At 35.0% G+C, this 24,680-nt stretch overlaps 5 protein-coding genes across 8 annotated transcripts in view; 3 read left to right on the top strand and 2 right to left on the bottom strand.

Moving 5' to 3' along the window:
* Positions 1 to 2,748, top strand: part of LOC121732955 (calcium-binding protein E63-1) — a 62,602-nt gene extending 59,854 nt beyond the window's left edge. For all 4 annotated transcript variants that reach the window (XM_042122993.1, XM_042122996.1, XM_042122994.1 and 1 more), the window contains 3 exons: positions 150 to 282; positions 1,208 to 1,356; positions 1,566 to 2,748. In XM_042122993.1, coding sequence (XP_041978927.1) covers positions 150 to 282; positions 1,208 to 1,356; positions 1,566 to 1,588 — 305 coding nt within the window. In that variant the 3' untranslated portion in view covers positions 1,589 to 2,748. The remainder of the gene's footprint in view (positions 1 to 149; positions 283 to 1,207; positions 1,357 to 1,565) is intronic.
* An 886-nt stretch (positions 2,749 to 3,634) lies between these two features.
* On the bottom strand, positions 3,635 to 6,949 carry LOC121732962 (NADH dehydrogenase [ubiquinone] 1 alpha subcomplex subunit 6-like). The gene is made up of 3 exons (XM_042123004.1): positions 6,771 to 6,949; positions 5,776 to 5,891; positions 3,635 to 3,840 (listed from the first exon to the last, which is right to left on the bottom strand). Exons 1-3 carry the CDS (start codon positions 6,895 to 6,897, stop codon positions 3,712 to 3,714), a joined length of 372 nt encoding a protein of 123 aa, XP_041978938.1. The 5' UTR covers positions 6,898 to 6,949; the 3' UTR covers positions 3,635 to 3,711.
* Positions 6,950 to 11,064: 4,115 nt separating this feature from the next.
* Positions 11,065 to 11,997, top strand: LOC121732961 (NADH dehydrogenase [ubiquinone] 1 alpha subcomplex subunit 6). The gene is made up of 3 exons (XM_042123003.1): positions 11,065 to 11,264; positions 11,373 to 11,488; positions 11,794 to 11,997. Exons 1-3 carry the CDS (start codon positions 11,138 to 11,140, stop codon positions 11,920 to 11,922), a joined length of 372 nt encoding a protein of 123 aa, XP_041978937.1. The 5' UTR covers positions 11,065 to 11,137; the 3' UTR covers positions 11,923 to 11,997.
* Positions 11,998 to 12,451: 454 nt separating this feature from the next.
* Positions 12,452 to 13,603, bottom strand: LOC121732954 (putative tRNA (cytidine(32)/guanosine(34)-2'-O)-methyltransferase). Its single transcript, XM_042122992.1, has one exon. The coding sequence runs from the start codon at positions 13,342 to 13,344 to the stop codon at positions 12,469 to 12,471; it is 876 nt and encodes a 291-aa protein (XP_041978926.1). The 5' UTR covers positions 13,345 to 13,603; the 3' UTR covers positions 12,452 to 12,468.
* A 572-nt stretch (positions 13,604 to 14,175) lies between these two features.
* On the top strand, positions 14,176 to 24,140 carry LOC121732949 (cytochrome P450 9e2-like). The gene is made up of 9 exons (XM_042122986.1): positions 14,176 to 14,596; positions 14,706 to 14,857; positions 15,136 to 15,259; positions 16,205 to 16,323; positions 17,533 to 17,711; positions 18,697 to 18,767; positions 19,603 to 19,818; positions 20,181 to 20,432; positions 23,903 to 24,140. Exons 1-9 carry the CDS (start codon positions 14,341 to 14,343, stop codon positions 24,064 to 24,066), a joined length of 1,533 nt encoding a protein of 510 aa, XP_041978920.1. The 5' UTR covers positions 14,176 to 14,340; the 3' UTR covers positions 24,067 to 24,140.
* The last annotated feature ends 540 nt before the right edge of the window (positions 24,141 to 24,680 follow it).

Below are 24,680 nucleotides of genomic sequence, written 5' to 3'. Positions count from 1 at the left end.
TTGTTATGACCGATGTAAATTCTACAGTGAACGCCTGACGGATCTGCTATGAATTATGATCGCTCGCATGTATGCTCTATTACTGAGAGATAAATATAGAGTTGCATAGATAGCTTTCTTAATATGTTTCTTTCTCTAATTCTTTCTAGGGAACGGCCTAATAGATGAGAATGACTTCATGCAGTGGGTGACGAAGATACAAGCAGTCCAAGGACTGGACGTCAACTCCAATGAGGGAGACACAGAGGAAGAGATAACTAGGGATTTATTAGCAGCGTTTAGGTAAGTAGTGTACTTTGACCTCTTTAAAGAGATATAGTAGCAGAAGTGTACACAATTATTTGAGAAAGAGTATTAGTTGCTGTTACGATAGTAATTAATTGGTGAATTTGTTTCAATTTAAGGTGTGTTATATTAATTTGCGAATTACATATGCGTATAACATACTATGACGCTTGCATGTTGCATATCTTATGCGACAAGACGTACGATGCTACCAATTATATATATATATATATATATATATATATATATATATATATATATATATATATATATATATATATAAGATTGGTAGCATAGGTAGTATATATATATATATATATATATATATATATATATATATATATCTTCTAGTATATAGGGGGTTTCGGGGGCGATAAATCAATCTAGCTAGGAATCATTCTTAGAAAATGACATTTTATTCGTGCTTTATCGAATACCGAGCAAAGCTCGGTCAAATGGCTAGTTATATCTTTAAACGAGCAATTCTTGTATATATAATATATATTTGGAATCTCGGAATCGGCTTCAACGATTTTCATGAAATTTCGTATATATAGGGCGTTTCGGGGGCGATAAATCGATCTAGCTACGAAATTTTTTTAGAAAATGTAATTTTATTCATGTTTTATCGAATACCGAGCGAAGCTCGGTCAAATAGCTGGTATACCTATAATATTATTTGGCGTCAGCTGGCGTCAGTAATCAGTTAGAGCACGATAAATATTAAGTCGTGAGTCGCGACTCGTAATGGATCTTTAACTACTTTTTTGGGAGGCAGTCAGGGTGTTTCGTTAAATGTGTACGATATAATGTAATAGTGGCCTTATGTCCTAGCTGCCGTCGCTAGAACTAAGGTAGAATAAAAAAAATAGATTTTTAAATATCTTTTCCATATTTAAATATTTTTTGTCCATTCTTCCAGGGTATTCGACCGCGACAACAACGGCTACATCACGAAGGACGAGCTGCGGTCCGCGCTGGAGATCATAGGGGAGCCCGTCACCGACGCGCAGCTCAACCAGGTGCTCGCGTTGGGTGACATCGATCACGACGGCCGGATCGACTATGAAGGTGAATTATACCCACGACGCGTCCGATGCTATATCGCATCGGAGTTTGTAATTAAGTACAAATATGGCAAATTCAGTGTCTTTAATTGTAATTTTTTTGAGGTCCAATAAACAGTATTACAGATTATTAATAAAAACTAATTAAATTAAATATATTTTGTACAGACAACGACGTTATTCTCACCTTAATTATCTGATATCTTGTTTCAGAGTTCGTGAAAATGTTACTGTAAATGAACCTGGTGAAAGACCTCATTAGTTTGTACAGTGTGAACGAGCCTTTATCGCATGTAGTGTGCGTAGGATGTTACTGAGGAATACACGTCCAAAAAAGAACTATAAAAGTTCTTACAGAGTTATTTTACACAAGAGTAGAAGAGCCTGGGGGCGTGAAAGCCTCTAAAATCTTCCGACCGAGCGAGGTGGTATACTCGGTCAGGCCGAAGTTCACTAGATTGAATTCAGCTGTCGCATAAATACCGGCGCACTTAGAAACCTTCGATAGCGCGATGCAGGACTGTGGCGCTAGTTGTTCCATTGTTCCACTACAAGCCTAACTTCAAAAGTATAAGTAGATTAACTCTGAATGAACTGCAAGGTAAACGCTCATCTGAATATTCTAAATTCACCGTCCATCTTCGTATTTCATAGTACAAGTTAACACTTAACTTTTTCTTGGCGCAACTTACCACAGACAATACTACATTTTCTGCAAAGTTTTGTCAAAAGGTGGGAGACCGAAACGGTCATCCTTCTTTGCCAAAGGATATATATAATAATTATCTGTATTTGTCCCTACAGTTTTAAGACTTATTTATCCTCATATCGTCTTATTAAAGACAAAAAAGTACTGTACTATATAGCGACAGAAGTTGTGAAAAATATCAATATTTTTTTCTATTATGCAAAAGCAGATGAACGTTTATCTTTAGATACAAATAATTAAGCATAGGTTTTGTATAGTTTATTCTTGTATTAACCAATACATAGAGATTAAAGTTTGCAAATCGATTTAAGAATATAAAGAATTAAAATTTTATAAATGTTGCCTTTTTCAGTTGATGTTGGTTAAAAAGAGCTAGTAGTATTACCGTTACGATTTACAAATTATATTTGTAAGTAAGTAAATCAAAATTTCTACAGGCATGAATACACATACAGGCGGGGGTCCGGGAGTCGGGACAGACATTTTAAAGTATAATAAATGCATATAAGTCAGATTTACACCTGTTTAAAGTGTTTGTGGTCGTTAAGATACTAATTAATAACAATTTCAAAAATTACACTAAAATGTAAAATAAATCACAAATAAGTAAAAATATGCATATTTATACCTATGAAAAACTGTGGATGTGAACATTTGTAATGCTTAAATCAAAATATACAATTATATTTTTATGTACAAATATTATACATAAGCATAAGCTTGACCAAGTTTTAAATGTTATTGTTAGGTGGTTGCTTATATTATTTATATGATTTGATATTTAATAATTATAATAATATGTATTGTAAGAACATAAAATCTCAGATATTTACTTACTTACATAAATGTTTGGCATAAGAAAAGGTCAGTAATATATTTTGCAAGTTTTCAGAATGTTAGAGTGCAATTAGTGTGATGTAAAGACAGTATTTTTGTGTCAAGTTTTAGCGGTGGCATCCAGGTCTACTTAATAATCAATCTATTGAATATAATAATATCAATTAAGTGTTATTATATTCGGCGAGCGAAGCGAGCTAATTATTGTTTTTTTTTTGTTTGAACGATCGCACTTTTTGATGTCACAGACAAAAAGAATCCTGAGTCATCGGTAACCTCTTCAACGATCTATTGCAACAGTCTATTTTACTTTACCAAAAGTTTGTTAAGTATAGCTTATAGTAAGTTTATGGTTGTGAATGATAAGTTATTTAGACGCGAGCTGTACATAGTATCCATCGCTTCATATTTATTATTTATTGTTTTCAAAGTTCTATCATCTTATATCGTTATGGAATATCCTAATTCCTAATTCAAATTACCTATTTGATTAAAGTTAATGAGATTTTATAAACCAAAGACGAAGATGTACAGAGATATAATTTTTTAGGTCAGAAGCAACATATTATAAAATAAGTGTATGTTAAGTTATACCTCTAGTGTATCGCCTTCGTAAGGCAAGTGATGTGAATGACACGTGATCAAATAAAACATACGATTGTTATTTATCTTTTATTTACCTATACTTTTGCTAGCCTGGCATAAATTTTGAGTAAAGGAAGTCTATATAATAAAACAGTGTAACCAGTTAAAAACGTTAACATAAGTTACATTATTAATAAAACAGTAGAATATTGTTTGTTTTGATTTGTTTTAGTCTAGTCCTTCCAAGAATTTTCCCATAAAATCTTGCGGCTTGGGCACATGCGTGGGGTTCCAGTGAGCCATCACGTGCCCTTTCTGTTGCCAGTTGTTTGTCATTTCTTTTAGGTTAATGTAGCCCTACGAGGAAACAGTTTCATTATTTTTAAAAAATGTGGACACCGCTCATGAGTCATGATACACCATAAAATTAATATACCTAGCGGAATAGAATCAAAGGCCTGAGCAAGAAGAGATGTCACTATCAGTAACACTGCGTGGTAAAAAGAGACGTGTGATACATGACAGCAGTACTCTTTTTTTGACGTCCAGTCGGCACGTGCCGCACGTTGACAATTTAATCTCATAGAATTCATGTTCGATCATGCTTATGTAAGTGTATACGTAGGTACACATATTTTTCACACAGAGGAAAACCAATATCGGTTTTGTTGCTCTATTCCGCCAGGTATATTAACTTTATGTGATACACTAACGCAGCCTAGTGCGCAAAGATTTTTAGGAAACGATTTATTGGTTACTAGATGACGCCCGCAACTCCGTTGCGCCAAAACTGGTTTATCGCGCGGGAACCGTACGTTTTTCCGGGTCAAAAAGTTCCTATGTCCTTTCCCGGGACTCGAAGTATCTCGATGACAAATTTCAACAAAATCGGTTCAACGGTTTGGGCGTGAAGAGGTAACATACAGACAGACAAACTTTCGCATTTATAATATTAGTATGGAAGAATGGATAATATTCAATACCTACTCCAAAAAACCGATAAAAACTATGTAAGACTCGATTTATATGCGTCCGCGCAACACATAACTAGGTAACAAGCAATTGTTATATAATAAAGTACTCAGTGCAATTGTCACAGCAATAATAATAGCTGTTATACTCGTAGGTATACAATTATTAGTATAACGATTTATTTAAAAAGCGGCGCGGTCGCGCATACAATTTCTTGCGAGTTCGTTGTGTAGCGGCCAAACCGCTCTGTCGTGCGGACGCATATAATTTGAGCCCAATAGTATTTGGATTTATTAAGAACTAGATGATGCCCGCAACCCCGTTGCGTCAAAATTCGGTTATCGCGCGGGAACCGTACATTTTTCCGGGATAAAAAGTATCCTATGTCCTTTCCCGGAACTCAAAGTATGTCGATGCAAAATTTCAGCAAAATCGGTTCAGCGGTTCGAGCGTGAAGATATAACAGACAGACACACTTTCGCATTTATAATATTAGTATTAAGAGCCCATATGACCCTAACTTGACTACATACTTTAACCTAGATCTCAAAATCTGTAAGGTCTAGAAAACTGATTTTTTGACGCAGGTAACTTCAGTTCATAAATGCACAAGACGAAAACACGATTACTCAAAAAATGCTTGTTTCTTTTTTACAAAAAACCTTGTTTTAGACACATTTTTGCTTGGATCTTCGAAGTTTGCTGTCTTTTCTTTTAATATCTAAAAAGGTATTGATAAAACCTAAATTTGCTCAAAACACTTTTTTCATAATCATAATAGTTCGTCTTTTATTCGAGTAAAACTAACTCGGCGATTATTCCGCGCCGTCCTTTTTCACCTGGCATATGAAAGACGGGCGTGAGTGTGAAGAGAGAAGGACGATGTTTGATTTTTAGAGTCAGGTGAGCTCATAAGTATTATAAGAATAATTTATATAAACACGGGTCTAAACGATGTAGTTTTGGCGTAGCAACGCGTAGATAGTGCTACGCGGAGGTTACGCGCAAGTCGCAACGCAGCGGGCCGTTCGTCGTTGTGCTTAACGCTACGAACTTACGTAGCGACAACGAGTTTTAAATTCGTATTTTAGGGCCAGTTCAAACTGAGACGGGCTGCGATTCAAACTAATATAATATGTTATTTAGTAAAATATTTTGTTTTGATTATTATTGCAACACTTAACAAGAGTTCGAACTTTGTGTTTTAAGCGCAACGCAATTTTCGTAGTCTATTTAATAAATACGTTATATGTATGTTTGGTGCACTGTTGGGTCTAAATAACTGGTCAAATTTTAATGATATCTCAATGTTTAAATAACCTTTATAATCAGCATGTCTATCACCCTGATGTCTGTGACGTCGGCGTGCTTGTAGAAATATTCCCTCAGTTTACACTTGCACTCGCATTCATTCTTCGGTATGTCGAATTGTTGCACTGTAAAATATATGCGTTTTTTTAGACTTTAGATTTGGACGGATTATTAGTTTGAGAAGTGTAAGCCAAAGAAAAAGAGAGAGGCGTAAGTAGGTACGGACGCAGACTGCAGACAAATAGGTATTTGTGCTCCATATTTTCTGTTTATTATTCTTGTATTAGGTATATTTTTCTTTTGATCCAATGAGGAATTGTCTGTTTGTGTACAATATAGCCTATAGGCTGGCCGGCGTGACCGAGCATAACACCTCGCTCGGTCGGAAGATCTTCCTTTGTGGCGGCCACGCTTATTCCCACATTGGTGACCCTCGACAGAACACGCCTCCGTTCATCATCATCACTCCTCGCCCCTCCGCACCGCGCCAGCCAGCATCGCCTCATCGGGTACATCGTCCACTAGCCGCAACGTACCGCGGCCTGGGCGACTCCGCATCGGCATCATCGGGCTTTCTCACTACACGACCGGTCAGCAAGCAGAGCACATCTCTCCTGGTCAGCACGTAGCATCGGCCCCGCACGGCAGCTATCCGACTCACTGGATCCCGTGCAGCAGCTTACAGTTCCGACTCACTGGGACTCGCTGCAACAGTTCCGACTCACTGGAACTCACTGGCATTGGCGACTCAAGCGACAAGACTTCAAGATTCGACCTCCGGTCTTCGGGGGGGAGTGATGTGGCCGGTACCCACAATTCGCCTAACATTCCTGCATCGCGCTATCGAAGTTATCTGAGCGCGTCGGTATATATACGACAGCTGAGATGTATCACGTGGGTTCCGGTCTGACCGGGCATAACACCTCGCTCGGTCGGAAGATCTTCCTTTAGCCGCCACGCACATATCCCATAGGTACTGCAATAATATACTTGTCTTTACTCACGCAAATGCGGTATGTATCTGAAGTATGCTCTGTACAAGCCCATAACACGACGACGAGCATCGCAGTGATCTAAGGACATTAGAGGTCGCACAACTTTGCAAGTGGTCTTCAACGAATTGCCGGACATTGAAATATTAATTATAAACTTTTTTGCCCAAAATATCTCCTGAAGATTCAAATTTCCCTGTCTTTTGCTGTCATTGTTTTTGTTTATTTGTCGGGAGGTCTTGCAAAAATATTTTTTGACGTGCCAACTTTGGATTGTCTCTCCATGAGCTATGCTGTGTATTACTAGTACTTTTACAAGATATTTTATAAAAAATATATCTGTCAAACCAAAATGCCAGCTGGAGGAGTTCAAGAGGAATTTTGCCGGGAATACGAAAAGGTGACGTTGTGTTTTGTATTATTTTCCTAAAATTGTGTTATTTCGGTTTTTAATGTGTAATGTTGGTAAGATATTAACAATTAATATTCGATGTCGTGCACAAGTGTGGGCAAGTGTCCAAGTGATACAACTTCAAGAAACGTGCCATTTTGTGTTCCCTCCAAAACTCCATCGAAAGTTTTAGTAAAGGGTCTACCACTTTTTTAAGACAACTGGGCCTCTATCATGAGCTCTTAAAGCCAGCCAGAATACTGACTGGCTCGCATTTTGGTACCATGACCTCTATTTTCCAGCCAGTCAGTGGTCACGTGACACAAAACTCACTTCTCCATTGTTAACTGAGTAATAATTTCGAATCATGACAACACTTCTGACATAAGCTCGCTTGCTTTTACGTCAAATACAGCAATTCAATAAACACCAACCAACGAGTAGCTTTTACTGAATAGTTTACATTTTAGTAATTTTATTTATTAATATTACATACTTTTTAGTCTTAAATTATATTGCTATTTAGTTGGTTAGTTACTTAATAAGTTATATTTTAGTCTATAGCATATATTTTAGTGAAAATAATTCGTTATTAAAACCAAAAAACTAAACATTCGAAGTGTCCAAATTTTTGGAAAACGATTAAGTAGGTATTCTCAAGTTAATCACGAAGTGATACATAAGAAACTTAGAGACCTTAGTAATCCATTTAGTGTTAGTGAGGTTTCAGAATAATAACATAAGTGAGGTGTAGTATACCTATATGTCTAGTCAACAATAAGGTTTGCATTTGTGCGATGAGCTAAGACTGCATTGATTTAGTACACAAGAAACACATACAAGGTATAAGGAACACAAGTGTTGTGTATAATTACTTACTGTAAAACAAGTATGAATTTTCACCAAAAACCTACAGGTACAATCTTATAGCTTTGCATTGTAGGTTTTTGTGTTATTTCACAAACTATTTCCTTGTAAATCTGAAGTATTATTGGTATATGCATGATAAACACTGCACCAAAGAGGTAAATTCAATATTACTTACTTTTAACAAGAATTTTCAGAACACAACCTTTTAAACTTTAGATGTATGTATAACATGCTCCGGATAAACATTGACACACCTAAACTTCTAGAAAAGTTAAATAATTGATAATATCATAGAATCCCAATTAGCTAAATTCTCATATGAGCACTTTTTCATTTAAGTATAACTTCTTCTCTTGACTACAATATGGTATTATATGATGGGAATAGTGTAAATCACTAAATTTTACTCAAAAACAAAAACCTACATTATAGTACTTTTCCAAAAAAGACTTACTTAATAAGAATTGCATAACAAACATATGGAACTTATTGTTCATAAAACATAATATTATCATAGGAACATATATTATTATGTATTACCAAAAATACTTTTGTACTTACCTCAATAATAATAATAAGTATTAGTTTTATATTAAATTAAAACTTAAAATACATGAGGACTTACTATGTACTTACTTCTTAGGAACCTATCTTAGGAGCATTTCGTACAATCTTTTGATTGCAGTAGGTCTTTGTGTTATTTCACAAACTATTTCCTTGTAAACCATGCATGATAAACGCTGCACCAAAGAGGTAAATTCAAAGGTATTACTTTCTCAATAACAAGAATTTTGAGAACACAACCTTTGAAACTTTAGATTCATGTATATTCACGAATAAATATTGACACACACACATACACCTAAACTACTAGAAAAGTTAAATCATTGATAATATAAAATCCAAATTAGCTAAATTCTCATATGCACTTTTTCATTTATAACTTCTCTTGACTACAATATGATATAATATATAATGGGAATAGTCACTAAAACTCAAAAATATAATCCTACATTACTTATAGTACTTTTTCCAAAAAGACATAACAAAAATTGCAAAACAAACATACTTATTGTTCATAAAACATAATATTTTCATTGGAACTTATATTATTATTACCAAAAATTCTTTTGTACCTCAATAATAATAATATTAGTTTTATATTATTACATTAAAATTTAAAATACATTTTAAATTTTAATGTAATAAGGACTTTAGTAAGTCCTCATGTATTATACATTTTAAAAAGATGTGGTCGTTTTAGGGACCTATCAGACAGAGTGGTCACGCGTTGAAGCACTTGCGTTGGAGCAGTCAGTGTGTGACTGAGGAGCAATTCTGACACATTCAGAACTCCTCCTGTGTGAGTATATAGAGATACTCACACGGGAGGCATTCTACAACATAATACAACACACAGAACACAAAACCCTTGACCGCTCTCTGTCTGAGATATCCCAGGCAATTTCCCATAGTTGCAACTTGCAATGCAGTTTCTAATTGTTATTGGTTTGCCAAATAAAAGTCTGAAATTATAATATTGTTTTTATCTTTCATCAAAAGTTGGTATTTGAACTCCTTTAATAATAATAAATTAATATTTACACAAGGGATATTTGATTCATCTTCTTTGATTTTAAGTGACAAGACCTTGTTTAAGATTTCCGCTGTATAAATATTTTTATAAGTATAATATAAAAGAGATTTAACACTTGCCTATCTGATACTAGGTTGATAATAAGGTGTAAGACAAATGTAGTACCTATTGATGAAAGCTGTGTATGAATATGTATCTAATATTTAAGTGAGAAAATAAATGAAAAAACATTTAAAAACGAGTATTTATTAAATTTCTTTTAATTAAAGCTTTTGAGTGAATATATATTATCTTCCTAGGACTTCGTCATCATTACACTTGCAATTCTTTATTATAAAATGTAGTACTTATAGTATCTCAGTGTTAGCAATCATCCTTTATCCTGAAAAATATTTGGTTCAGCGTACACAGTACTAATAATGTAAAATGCCTTACAAGGCACAAAAAGGGGATTATTAAACTTATAAATTGCCTGTTTATGTTACAATAATACCTATTTGAAAGCTCAAAAAAACGTAGGTGTTCAAGAATGAGTTCAAGTTCAACAAACTATGTTCAACTCATGACATCAACTCTGTTGTAATGCATGTAATTGTAATCCACAAGTTTGATGCATTTCTAAGACTTTTTCATGGTAGATTATTTAGCGTAGGTATCAAGTAGGTATAGGATATAATAAACTTATCAATTTCTTGCTTAAAACATAATCTCTATAAACTTAATAACAATATCCAATTATCTTTTTTTTTTTGTCTCCTTCTTCTTCTCTTTTTTAATTGCCGACTCAGTTAGTTGCCAATGTCAGAGAATTCTTTCTCCTCTAGATCGCCATGCTTGTGATAATATAAACATGAAGGAGTGTTATTTTCTCAGTGTTTTCATAAAGGGCTTATAAAATACCAAAAAATATAAATAAAACCATTTACACATTTATAATAATTACCTTTAAATACAATAAATCGGTGCAAAAGTAACTATTCCTACATTGACCACGTTTTATATTAGAAAATAGTATATTTTATAATAAAAAATATTAATCTTTTTTTAAACTATATTTTCATCTTGATTTACAATTTTTCCGTTAGTCGTTATGGCTAAGCCATTTCAATTTCCTAAAAAAAAAACAATTCCGTTAGTCAAATTTGACGTTCGTGTTTGACATTTCTTAATCCAGTTCAGAGACAAATATTACAGGTTAAAACCATTCAGAACTAAAAGTGCACATGATACGGAAAAAGAACCATTCACTTTACAACTGTTTACATACCTGCACGGATTAGCTCAGGTTTTGACAAAGTTAATGATAGGGGGGCTGACTTGACTCGTTGACTTTACTGACTACACTACTTTTTTAGATGGTTAAAAAGCCGAGCGCCATATTAAGAACACAAAATGCCAGCTGTCAAATCACTAATGTCAATACTCAATTGTCAATTAATGTCATAGTGAATGAAATAAAAATACGAAATTCTAAACACGAAGTTTTATTTCTTCCGTAAAATACGGTACTAGAATTTTGAAATGGCTTCGCAAGCCTTAAAAGTTGGCACCAAGAATGTGCGGCCAGTTCTATCCCTAAACAAAGCCGAGGCTAGAGCTCGAGTTCTCAATCTTTACAAAGCCTGGTATCGCCAGATCCCGCTTATAGGTTTGGAACTATTATGTCATCAATTTTATATTAAATTCTAATCACAACTCTTATTATTTTTCTATGTTAATAAAATAGTAAATGTAATGGGTTTTTGTTATGTTTTAGTTAAGGATTACGATATCCCAAAATCAGAGGACCAGTGCCGAGCGAAATTGAAGGAGCTGTTCTTGAAAAACAAAGATGTTACCGACGTGAGAGTTATTGATTTGTTAGTCATAAAGGTAAATCTTAACAATAAAAGTGCTGAGTTCTGTATTCAAAATAATATTGATCATTCATTGTTAACATTTTTCTTAAAACATGGCACCGGTACCAAAAAAAAATCATATTTTTCCCAATTCCTGTAATATTCTTGTGGTAGACCTCTTCCCATAAATCTAAATGTAATCGAAAATAATATTTCAATATTACAAAGATATGTATACTACACCCAAAATATAAATAATATTTTGTTGTCATTTGCATGTGCAGTTAGTTTTTTCAGAATCTTTTGTAAGTTTAAGTATGAAGTTCTCTTTATTTGCAGGGACAAATGGAGTTGAAGGAATCTATAAATATTTGGAAACAGAAAGGCCATGTGATGACATACTTCAAGCCGACGGAGGAACCCAAACCCCATGATTTCCTTTCCAAGTTCTTTTCTGGTTTGGACTAACCGGAAACTATTTTGTTATGTAAATATGTTATAGAAAAATACAAATAGAAATCTAATTAATCATAAATAATCATTTCATTCCTGTTGTTGAGATGAAGATCAACATAGAATCTGCTTTCTTGTAAGTTAGTTAAAAATTTCTACTATGTCTGTTTAGTTCAATCAACTATTAATGAAAATATTTTCTTCTATGAAAAAGTTGCTTGACAGAAAACATGCAATTAGCATTAGCAAATATTTTTATTACTAAAGAGGGAAAAATTATAGTGTGGTTCTTGATTAAATGTGTCCATCGTGTGCCGGCCACCGCTTGGGGCTTGATAGGTTAAAGTATTTAAAAAAATAACAAAGCATGATTTAAAAATGCAACACATTTACTGTAGAAATTATTACTATATTGATCCTTCATAGCTAGGTAACCTACCTGAGCAAGTTTTCTTGTGTTTACAAGAACCTTGTTGTTTTATGTATATTATTCCACTCTTTATAAAGCTAAGAAGGTAGGGACTGCATAAATAAAATTAATCAATTGAAGTAAATTCTTTATTAATTGTATAATTGCATATTCTTAGTTTGTTCCAGTACCTGTTGGTAAGGGGGATCAATGGGACTTTGAACAGGTTCCTTGTATTCATAAGACGTTTGACCCTCAAGTAAAAGAGGGTATGAGGTGTCAGAATCATATGCACTTAGATCACCGCAAACATTAAAAGGCACAATAAACCTATTTTGACCCGTAAACTCATTGAAATCACAATACTTGTGGTCTAAAAGAGGATTCACCATATTGGGGACATAATCTGGGGGAGGATTATAGTTTTGACAAATTACAAAAGCTTCGATACTGGAATTTCTCGAACTTCTCGGTTTGGAAACTGTGACATATTCAAAGAACAGTTTCAATTGAGAATACAAAAGTGTTACATCTTTACCTCTGAAAATTTTTGCAACAAATACACCACCATTTTTGAGCACATGTGTTGTTATGTTCAGTGCTGCAAGAAGCAGCTGTGATTGTACATATTCATCTATATCGTGTAATCCTGTTACATCCGGAGCTCCGTCACACACAACTAAGTCGGCTTTCATTCCTTCGAACTCTTGTATGATTTCATTAGCTGTTGAAAATTTGGTGATATCGCCTTGGATTTGTTTGACACCAGGTAAAGAGGCCATGGCCTGTAAATCGACTGCAACTATTTTGACATCATCGGGGTTGGTTGTGTTTTGTCTTAACTTTTTCGTTAGGACTTGGCTCCAACTTCCCGGAGCTGCACACAGATCTACAGCTCTAATTACTCCATCAAAAATATTATACTCTTCATTAATTTGTAACAGTTTAAATGCACTTCGCGCTCTCCAACCCTCTTCTTTGGCAAGTCTATAATAAATATCTCTTTTATCTTTTGATGTTTTACCCATTTTTTCTTTATTTAATACACAACTGTTTTAAATATTATAAAATTGCACAATAATTGTTTCTGCGACAATGCCTAACTTTGGCCTAACTGAACAACTGATAATGTTTATATTTTAGGCTTTAATATTATTTTGCAATTTGCACAACTGTTTGTAATTTGTACATTCAAACACAGATTAAGGGATATGCGTTCAAAAATACGTGAAGATAATCAGAGTTTTTAGTTAGTTTTTAGTTTTTATCAAGGTTTTTAGTTTTTTACTTTGGGTTATAAAACACAGATTACTAGTATATATTTGTAGGTTATAAAATGTTAAATGACATTATTGATAGTTGTCATTTGTTTGACAAACTATTTTTTTTATGTACCACAGATGTATGTACACAGGATTTTAAGAGCAATGAGTCAATGACTGCTTCTTTCAGGCAGCTGTTGCCTTTCAGAACTCAGTTTTGAAGTAAGAAATCTGTGAGGAAAAAACTAAATGAAAAAATAGCCTCATCCGATTAACGGACGACTAGACACTTATTATTGTACACAGGATTTTAAGAGCAATGAGTCAATGACTGCTTCTTTCAGGCAGCTGTCGCCTTTCAAAACTCAGTTTTGAAGTAAGAAATCTGTGAGGAAAAAACTAAATGAAAAAATAGCCTCATCCGATTAACGGACGACTAGACACTTCGTTTATTTCAATACCTACTTTATTGATTTGCGGACATAAAAAAACAAATGTCAAAATAATCATGTTTGTCAATGTCAAAAATTATTCCTTGTTGTTTTCTCATATTTGCAAATTTCAAAATCTTCTCATTGTTTGCTTGTTTGCACTTATTTATTACAGAAAATATTAAATTATTATATCTAATTTCATTGTGTAATTCTTAAGTAGTTCGAAATAATTGATAAGTATTCGTATTTTACTGGTTTTAATTCTTGATACAATAAAACTAAGCTAAAAATTTATGTCGCATTAATTTTTGTTCATAATTCGGTCAAAATGGATACATATAACGGGACTAAACAAATTATACGTTTTTTACTTGATGACTGGAAACTGTTGACGACATTAACCGTCACGTTTTTCGCGTACTTTTATTTCACCAGCACATTTACTTACTTTAAAGAAAGGGGCGTTAAATATTTAAAACCGGTAATATTTTTTGGTAATCTTTGGCCTAGGCTTATAGCTAAGGAATCTTTTAATGAGTTTCAATTGAAAATATACGACCATTTCAAAGGGGAGCGATATGGAGGTAAGTTAACTATAGTAACTGCTCTTTAAAATTATTATTAGAAACTCCTTAGTAATAGTATTACTTAGGAGTTTCTCATACTTAAATACCTAATCGTTCTTTGTTTTAGGTATTTTTGAAGGTCGTCGGCCAGTTATGTACATTTTGGACCCTGATCTAATCAAGGCTATAACAATAAGAGATTTTGATCATTTTGTCAATAGAAATACACTCAGGTCAAGAGCCCCAAGATATCTCGAAAGAAACATTCTAAATTTGAAGGTAATAAGACACAACTTAGCCAAAATTTTGTTAATTTGGAAAGTCACATATTTTAGTGTTTTGGTTAAATTTAGTTGTACATCAATTTGATCCAAAATGTCCATAATGAATAATTAAACAGAATATTCATTTATTTTTATCTTAACCCATCACTCCCCAAGGGGCAGCCGAATGCCACATAACAATAATTGAAAATCTATTGTGTCTGCGATACCCACAATGGACGTGCTACAGTATGCATTATAATTAAAAGATTAAAAATCACACTTTTGTTTCAGGATTCAGAATGGAAGTCAGTGCGCAGTGTTATAACACCAACATTCAGTTCTTTTCGCTTAAAGAACATGTTCCCCTTAATGAAAGACAGTGCTCAGAAGCTCCTGGCCTATTTGGAGGACAAAAGTAAATATTAACATTTTTATAAAATTAATAACATTTATAGTTAGCATTATCTATATCAATTTTATATTGTATTTGTAGAGCTATAATCCTGAATGCTGTGTCGCCTGTTAAGGTACATGCATCGGTACAGATTACTATTATTTTGTTTAACAAGGTTTTAATGTATGTACTGTTTTGTGTCCTTAATTTAAATAAATAAATATATATGTATATAAAATGAATTAAGATAGTGTATAAACACACTAGGACGAGAATATGCGGCCGAAGTTCGGCATGATTATGTCAGCAATGCGCTACATATTATACAATATAATGTGACGTGATTTCGGCATGGTGTGACTTTGGTGTTTTAAAATACATTGCAGGCGTAATCATGCCGAAATTCGGCCTAGTGTATTTAGACACTTAGAGAGCACCTTGTTGTATTTGTCTTAAATGGTGGAAAAGTCAGTTGACAGACAAAAACAGCTACATAATAACTTTATTATTAAACATTGTCTATTAATTATTATTCTTTTAAGTTTTATAAGCAAATCTACGAATATTATGTAAGATTGTAATAATAATAACTTCCACACTGGTTTTGGTGACGGTGGCTGGCCAGGCCCATTAGGAAGGAGTAGTTTTATAGTGCCCAAGTGTGTGCGCAGTACACAAGAGCACTCTCTATTCCTTTTACTGTCATAACCCAGTTGGATGGCCGAGCGACACAACTGGCGAGAGATCAGGCGCAGAACCGACTTTTTACATGTCCACACATGGATCATCTTACTTGTCAGACAATTAAGTGATCAGCCTGCATTGTCCTAACCAAACTTGGAATTATTAACACGTTTCCAACGCGGGAATCGAACCCACGAACACAGAGTGTGTTTAGAGCCATACTCTGAACCACTGGACCACAAAGGCATTTTTTTTTCTTATGTAAGATTTATTTATATACAGATGGGTCAGTTATCGATGTGAAGCAAGTTATGGGTTACTACACTTTAGACACGATTGGAACCTGTGCTTTTGGGATTGATACATGCTTTCATAAAAATTTTGATTCAGAATTTATTAAGGTGAGTTACATTTTGAATTGTAAATTTAGTCTTTAGAGTTTTAACTGTTTGTGTTAATACCCCCCACATCGGTTTTGTGCCCAGTACACAAGTCTCTATTCCTTTACTCTCATAACCCAGTCCGACGGAAGACCGACACGACTGGCGAGAGATCAGCCGCAGGACCGACTTTTGACATGCCCATGCGACGCATGGATCATCTTACTTGTCAGACAATCAGGTGATCAGCCTGCATTGTCGTAACCAAACTTGGAAATATTAACACGTTTCCAACGCGGGAATCGAACCCACGACCTCCGAGTCAACTACTGGACCAGGGACTTATATATACTCTATTTTGCTGAAAACTGCATTAAAATCCATTGAGTAGTTTAAAGGCTTACATTACAGGTAGCAGTTAGCAGAAGCAACTTCATTGTATAAATATTAAAGTCAAAACTTAAAGCCGGTACACATAAACTCGCTACGACGTCGTGACGTACCACGTTTCACGATGTGACGTCGTGTCGTGGGAATCTACGACGAACATCGTAAAAAACTACGACGCGACATCGTGACGTGCCACGATATACGGCACGACGTCGCGTCGTAGAAACTCACGATGCGTCATCTTTGAATTTCTACGTGAATATACACGATATACGGCATGAAGTCGCATCGTAGAAACTCACGTAGAAGTTTCTACGATGCGACGTCGTGCCGTGTTTTTGTGTCCCGGCCCTTAGAGGAATGGTATTAGAGCTTTATAGTTTATGTGTAATTTAAACTGTTTTGTGTATCAATTTATAGTTTTTGCGCTGTTCTTGATTTAACCTACAGATAATGCTCAATGCTTCTTAAACATTTTTTTAACCAACTTCAAAAAAAGGAAGTTATCTTTCGACGCGTTCACGCGTAGGTATGTATGTAATATTTCAAGAACTGCCCAATTTTCGTATAATATGTTAGTATATATCAGCGTCTGAACAAATGTGCCAAATATCTCTATCTCTGGAACTACCATTCCGATTTCAGTAATTATTTTTTTGTTGTAATAGGTATTGTTCAACTTATGGAATAAGTACTGCGTTAATAAGTTTCATCAAAATCGGTTAAGTAGTTTTGGAGATAGGGAGTTTTAATTCTCAACAACGTACAATTTTGAAGTCGGTTTTATCTTTTTAAAATACAGTTTTGCATGATATAAAGATAATGATAATAAACTTTTAGGCAGCTGAAGACTTCAATAAGATGTCAGTAATGAAAAGAATGTCATTGCTGCTCATATTCATGCTGATTCCGGGGCTGGCCAAATATTTCAACATATCATTCTTCAATTCCGACTCTATGAAAGTTTTGATGCCGATTCTGCAAAGGGCCAAAGCAGAGAGACGATCCTCCGAATCCAAGTAAGATCTATCTGACAGACATAGAGTAGTGTATGGGGAAGGATGTACTTTTATTACGGCAAAATGTATGGCTTAAAACTTAAAATATACGACAGGTAGTCTATTTCTGAGAATTGAACTCAATTTTGTATGAGCTACATTACTCAAAGAAAAAGTTGTCGTAACTTGTTGGTGCACGCCAACTCGTAGGGCCAACCCACACGTACCACAACCACACCACGTGGTCGGGCGTATATTTCGTATTGTAAATGAACTGGACTATTCACAAATACCACATTTTGCAGTCGTTGTCGACCATTTGTGTGATACCGACCACATCGCAACTACAAGCGAACTAATGACCGACCACATCGCAACCACAACGTTGCATCGATGCAACGACAGTGCGCGCACACCGCCCGCGTTCTTCCCCCCCTCCGTTTCATTGATTTTCGTACGTAACCACATCGCAATTACTGGCGACAACGCAACCACGTCGACATTTTGTCGGTACCACAACGCAACTACAAAAAGCGACACCATTCACACGTAACCACTGCTTGACGGCATTTTCTCGTTGCGATGTGGTATGGTTGTGGTACGTGTGGGCTGCCCCGTATAGTATAATACGAGTATAATAATTATATCAGACAAAGTAATATAAAGTTGAACAATATGTGAATTGTGTATAATAATTTTATTTACAATCACGATTTTACTAAGTAAACTACAAAGACTCATAAACCACCTTGATAATGAATATTGTTATTTAACAAATAAAGGAATGATCGAGAATAATAAAATTTATCACTTCTTTCTATATTTATGTCACGATTACTTTCACTAGAAATAGTTTGAAATTCAAACCTAGAAAAAACTGAAATAACAAAAATATTCGCGGTTTTTAGGAATAATACCCAGCTAGATCTCCAGGAATATCGGAAATTGTTACTGAGAAACCGTAGTATGTTATGTTACATACAAGATCTTCTTGTTTACTTTTCAGACGAAGCGATTTTTTGCAGTTGCTAATTGATGCAGCGGCAAAGGAACAAGAGGAAGTCAATGGGCACACAGGTTTGTATAATTATAAAAGGGATACATGGCTTGACTTGTAAGAACGAAGTACCTACACTAATGAATATACTTTGAGAGACGGTAAAGGTCCTAAGAGAGTTTTTGCTGCGGTAAAATGTACGGTTCCCGTACGATATACTGATATCATCATGTACCCAATAAAATAAAAGACGAAATTATCAAGATACGTATTGTTGATTTTGTGACGTTTTAGTTATATGAACAAGGTTTATAACAGGCGTATAGACCACCAGTTAAAAATAGTATAAAATTCTTCTTGTGACCAATAAATAATTTAATGATTTACAGATCAATAACCCAAAGTCTAAATGAAAAAAAATTGTATTATAATAATGTAAACATGAAACATAAAAAAATGCGTCTAGGTCAAGAGATCTCCCACGCCACGTTTAGGCTATTTGTGATACCTTTTAGCTATTAAAATATATGACGCGTTAATTTTTTTGCAATATTACTTCTACAAATGAATATTATTATTAATCGAGGGCAAGCAGTTCCTAAATGTTTTGCTTCGCTGCTTAAACCATAAAATACTATAAGTTGTTTTACAAGGGCACTTTAATTAGCATATTTTATATAATGATGTTAAATCCTGCTTTTGTTTGTCATCTATTATTTTTGTTCAAGTTAATTAACATCGTCAAAGACTCAATTTGCATGCGCCCGCAACGACCGAGCGGCCCGGCCGCTACACTACGAGATCATATAATCAATTGTGTAATCATTTATTTAAGTAGCGCGCAGACGCATATAACTAGAGGCTAAGAGCAACTACCTGCAAATTTGAATAGGTACTAAATAAAATTCCTTCTAGAATTGGACGACGATACAATCGACGCCCAAGCGCTGATATTCCTTGTGGCGGGCTACGAGACGTCGAGTACGCTGCTGTCGTTCGCCATACACACCTTGGCCGTGCAGCCGGAGATCCAGCAGCGGCTGCGGGAGCACGTGCGCGACGTCACCGGGGGGGAGGACGTCACGTACGACCACCTCGCCGAACTCGACTATCTCGAGGGCGTCTTACTGGGTATGTATCATGCACACCCTGGCCGTGCAGCATGAGGAATTACTGGGCGTGTATGAGATCCACACAAGCGAGTAGCGACTACGTCACATGATAGATTATGAACATAAACTAAAAAATAATAATTTAATATGCTCGCTTCGCTCGATCATAATCCTCCCAGAAATAAGGGTGTTTACACACACGCCGCGGTGGCGAAAAACGCTGCCGCCGCGGCGCTGTGTGTAAACACGCGCTTGTATCGGAAAATTCGCTCGCTAGTAATTCACGAACAACTCTGTTCGCTCGTTATTCGTATTTAACAGGAATAGTTCAACAATATTTCAGTATTACAAATTTTCAATTTATTTATCTCATAATTTCAGAGACGTGTCGGATCTACCCGCCGTTCGCGCGGTTCGATCGTGTGTGTGTGAAGCCCTACACGATCCCCGACAGTTCCGTACAGATCGGCGTCAACGACGTAGTCGCTATACCCGTGCCAGGGTTCCACATGGACCCCAAGTTGTTCCCAGAACCGGAGAAATTCATGCCCGAGAGATTCATGCGCGAGGAGAAAAACAACCGCCCGGGACACCACTTCTTGGGTTTCGGCGCGGGACCTAGAAACTGTATAGGTATGTATCTGTAATCTTGTATGAGGTTTGGAAAATCGGCGACGGTTATTTTGGGCATATCGCACCTTCGGGTAAGACAAAGGCTAGTGCTAAAAATTTTCAAATTATTATTATTTTTGCCCTTGTCGTCCCGAAGGTACGATATCATCTTTTGTCATTACGATCTCATCTATACTTATCTATACTTCCTACTTCCTACTAATATTATAAAGGCGAAAGTTTGTTTGGATGTATGGATGTGTGGATGTATGGATGTTTGTTACTCTTTCACGCAAAAACTACTGTACGGATTTTAATGAAACTTTACAATAATGTAGCTTATACATCAGAATAACACATAGGCTACAATTTTAACCGACTTTCAAAATGGGGGAGGTGTTATGTTCGTTTTCTTATATTCAACGATTACTGCCGTTTGTTAACCAATTTTCAAAATTTTTCTTTTGGTGTATAGAGTATCATTCCAATTTGGTATTATATTCACAAAAGTGGTGATCTGATGAAGGATGCATAAGTAATCGAGGGAACTCCCCAAAATTTATATGGAAACATGTGGTGACTTCGGTTTCGTGAGAAGTATTCTAAGCATAGGCTACCAACAAGTAAGATTTTGCACCGAGGTATACCTGGTATACCGTGATTCGGAAGGTGCTGAGAGAACTCCTGATTCTTTATAGATACAAGTTTGGGAGTTTCGGCGTTGTTTTAGGAACGGAAAGCATATGCTACTATGCAAATGACATTCATTATCATCATCACTACCATATTATACCATATATCGTTCCATGGTTATGACTTATGAGCCTATAATGACCCTGTTATTGGTACTTTTCGTAGTCTTTTAGATCGAGACTCGAGTTTGTCAAGTGATAATTGGACGTAGTTAAGCTGAAAGGACTCAACCCACACAAAGTCACTTTTGAGATATTGGCGTTTGAAGTTTCAGCTTGAATTTCTTTATCAAAAAGTTACATTAACAAAAAAAGTAATTGCTTAATTTAAAGAATAGTTCACACTTTATTGGTCTGTCAATTATCTTTTGTATATTTTGCAATAAATTTCAAGATATTAAGTGAAATGTGGGTTGAGTCCTTACTAATATTCTCAACTTTGTAGGGACAGGTATTTTTTATTTATTTCTCAGAAAGGACTCATAAGTACCCTTCGACTGAAAAATAAGTGATTAAAGAAAATAAAAGAAGTTAAATTAATAAAAAGTTATGTATTTATCAAAGTTGATAATTAAACTTTTAAACACACACAAAAGAAACCTTATTAAAATTTAAAAACATTAAAAACCACGCAAGAATTCAAGACGTGAGTGGAAGAATAAGGTAACATGAAAAAACATCCCGTTTTTTTGCTTAAATGAAGGCATTAGGGCCGGAAAAATTATTTGAAATAGAAAAACTATGAAGTATATGTGTAGCCAGATATATTAGCTAGGATATGAAGTAGATAAGTTACAAGTTTTATTAAAATAATTAGGGAAAAAATGAGGTATTATCCGTATGTTACGAAATGTTACTTGTTCGATTTTTCCACTCACGTCTTCAATTTATTGCGCGCAAATTAATTATTTGCGTCATCGATCGTCTAACGGCCGTTCCCAATATTTGATCTATCTCTGGTTTTGCCCTACTAGAGATAGGAATAGCTCACATTAGACATTAGAGACATATATTTTATGTCAATTGTGAGCTATTCCTATCTGTAGTAGGGCAAAACCAGAGATAGATCAAATATTGGGAACGGCCGTAAGTCAAAATCTAGGGTGGGTCCATAACCATCAACATCCTCTTTGATATTGGTGTGTCCCTTGAGATTACTATAGAATGCATGGCTATCTTCAGGTATTAAACTGAACATTGATTGGAGGTCGTCAAGTTTTGCCTGAGGAATTAGTTTACCAAGGGGCCAAAGAATTTCAAAATCTTCTTTGGCAAAGTGCATTATAGCACCCTTGTTTTTTTTTCGTCAAATCTAGCTTTTGACTATCTCTAGTTTCTGATATCATTGTTATTAAAAATAGTTCTTCTTTTTTTAATAAAATATTTTTAGTTTTAAGCCAATTCACTTTATCTTTGTTTGTACATATTTTGCGGTTCACTATTTTTTTCTATTTTCTTTGTACTCAAAAAATCTTGAGTCGTCATTTTCGTAACGTCAAGCGGTTTTTTCTTTTTAGCGATTTTCATGAGTTTAATATACTCTTCTACTGTATATATTCGCTCCTGATGCTTAAGTACACATATAATTTTACTAAAATCAGTGTCATTTGGCAAAAAAGAATGACCGGACTCTAAATATTTGAAAGTAATTGTTTTGAGATTTGGGTGGCTGTTAAGTATTGAACCTGTTTGAGTCGTTTTAGTTATTTGATAGAGTGACATTTCCAATCCAATATAAATATTTAGAAATGATCCAAACGGTTTGAGTCAATTCTGATTAATCAACTTTAAGGCAATACTCCTAGAAATACCATTACTCAGAAACAACTCAAGTGGACTGAGTTTGTTCAGCTAATTTATTTAGAGTTCTTTTCATAGTGTGGGTTGAGTCGGGGGGGTAAAAAAAGTAGTTTCCGTGTATATTTTAAAAATTGGGTTTTCACTACATGATAGATTCGACCCTCAGCAGTACGATGGCATACTTAACTCAATTTAGCCCATTTTGTGGGTTGAGTCCTTTCTGCTTAACTACGTCCAATTGAAAAAAATCTATACTTAATATTATAAACCTGAAGAGTATGTTTGCTTGAACGCGCTAATCTCAGGAACTACTGGTCCGATTTAAAAACTTATTTCAGTGTTAGATAGCTAATTTATCACGTAAGACTATAGACTATATATTATCACGTTTAGACTAATACGACCGAAGAAACTCAGTAAAATGTGGGAAAAACGGGGGAAATATTAGAAATTACGAACTACTGGAGCAATTTTTATGGCAATATTTGACACAGATATAGGGTAAAGTGAAGGGAGTAGGAACATAAGAGCTATTTTTGTGGGAAAATGTACGGTTTCCGTAAAATTCTTAAATTACGCGGGCAAAGCCGCGCGGGACATCTAGTAATATTATAAAGCGGAAGAGTTTGTTTGTTTGAACGCGCTAATCTCAGGAACTACTGGTCCGATTTGAAAAATTCTTTCAGTGTTAGATAGCCCATTTATCGAGGAAGGCTATAGGCTATATTTTATCAGTTATCACGCTAAGACCAATAGGAGCGAAGAAATAGAGGAAAATGTGGAAAAAACGGGGGAAAATATTTGAAAGGGCTTATCTCATGAACTACTGGAGCAATTTTAATGTTATTTGGTATCATAGGCAATTTTTTGTGGACTAATTTGTCAGTGAAATGTCTAATTTACGCGGGCGAAGCCGCGCAGAACGTCTAGTATATTATTATTTGCCCGATTGCGACAAAAAATATATAAACTCTCATCTATTACAATTTTCTGTTCCAGGGATGCGTTTCTCGATGGTGTCAATGAAACTCGCAATGTGCGTTTTGTTAAGAAACTACAAGTTCTCCCCCTGTTCCAAAACGGAAGTACCTTTAAAGTACGCCAAAAGATCTTTTGTACTAAAGACTGAAACTGGTATATGGGTTCAATTGGACAAGATATAAAATACGGTACAAAATATAGTAAAATTATGTCACCTGCCGACATATTCAGCTAAAGGTATTTATTCTTGCCTCAAGTAAGTGCAATATATTTGTATTTATTAATTAAAGCATTTACACCATGCTTACGCTAATTCATGTAGCTATCATTATCTGTTGTGTCATGTGTGGCTTTTCCAATGTATCAGACAAAGAGGGCAATATGAATTAGCCTTAAGGCCTGTTTCACCACTTTCTGATAACTATCCACAACTTATTTGACAGGTTCTCCATATTCTTTCTGTCAAGTTATAGGTCAGTTAACTAAAGCTGGCACGTTCGTAGTAAGTACTTACACTTATGCAATTTCACTATACAGTATGTTTAAAAATAAATGATTTTGTAGGTAGACTAGAGTTATTTTTTAGCAAAATGGGTGCGTTGTAGATAAATTATAAATAAAAACACTATACACATGTACACTAATTCACGAGATTGTCCCTTTAAAGTTTTGCCGGAACCAATTCTTTCCGAAGACATTTTATTCTAATCTCCAAATAGGTAAATAATATAATCACACGCGTCGCGCACCGATTACACGTGAGTGGCTTGTAACATCACACTGTATTTATAAACTA

This window comes from Aricia agestis, chromosome 13 (assembly GCF_905147365.1).
Source record: "Aricia agestis chromosome 13, ilAriAges1.1, whole genome shotgun sequence".
Lineage (NCBI taxonomy): Eukaryota > Metazoa > Arthropoda > Insecta > Lepidoptera > Lycaenidae > Aricia > Aricia agestis.
The sequence above is the reverse complement of the archived record's forward strand: the minus strand, read 5'-3'. Positions and strand labels throughout refer to the sequence as shown.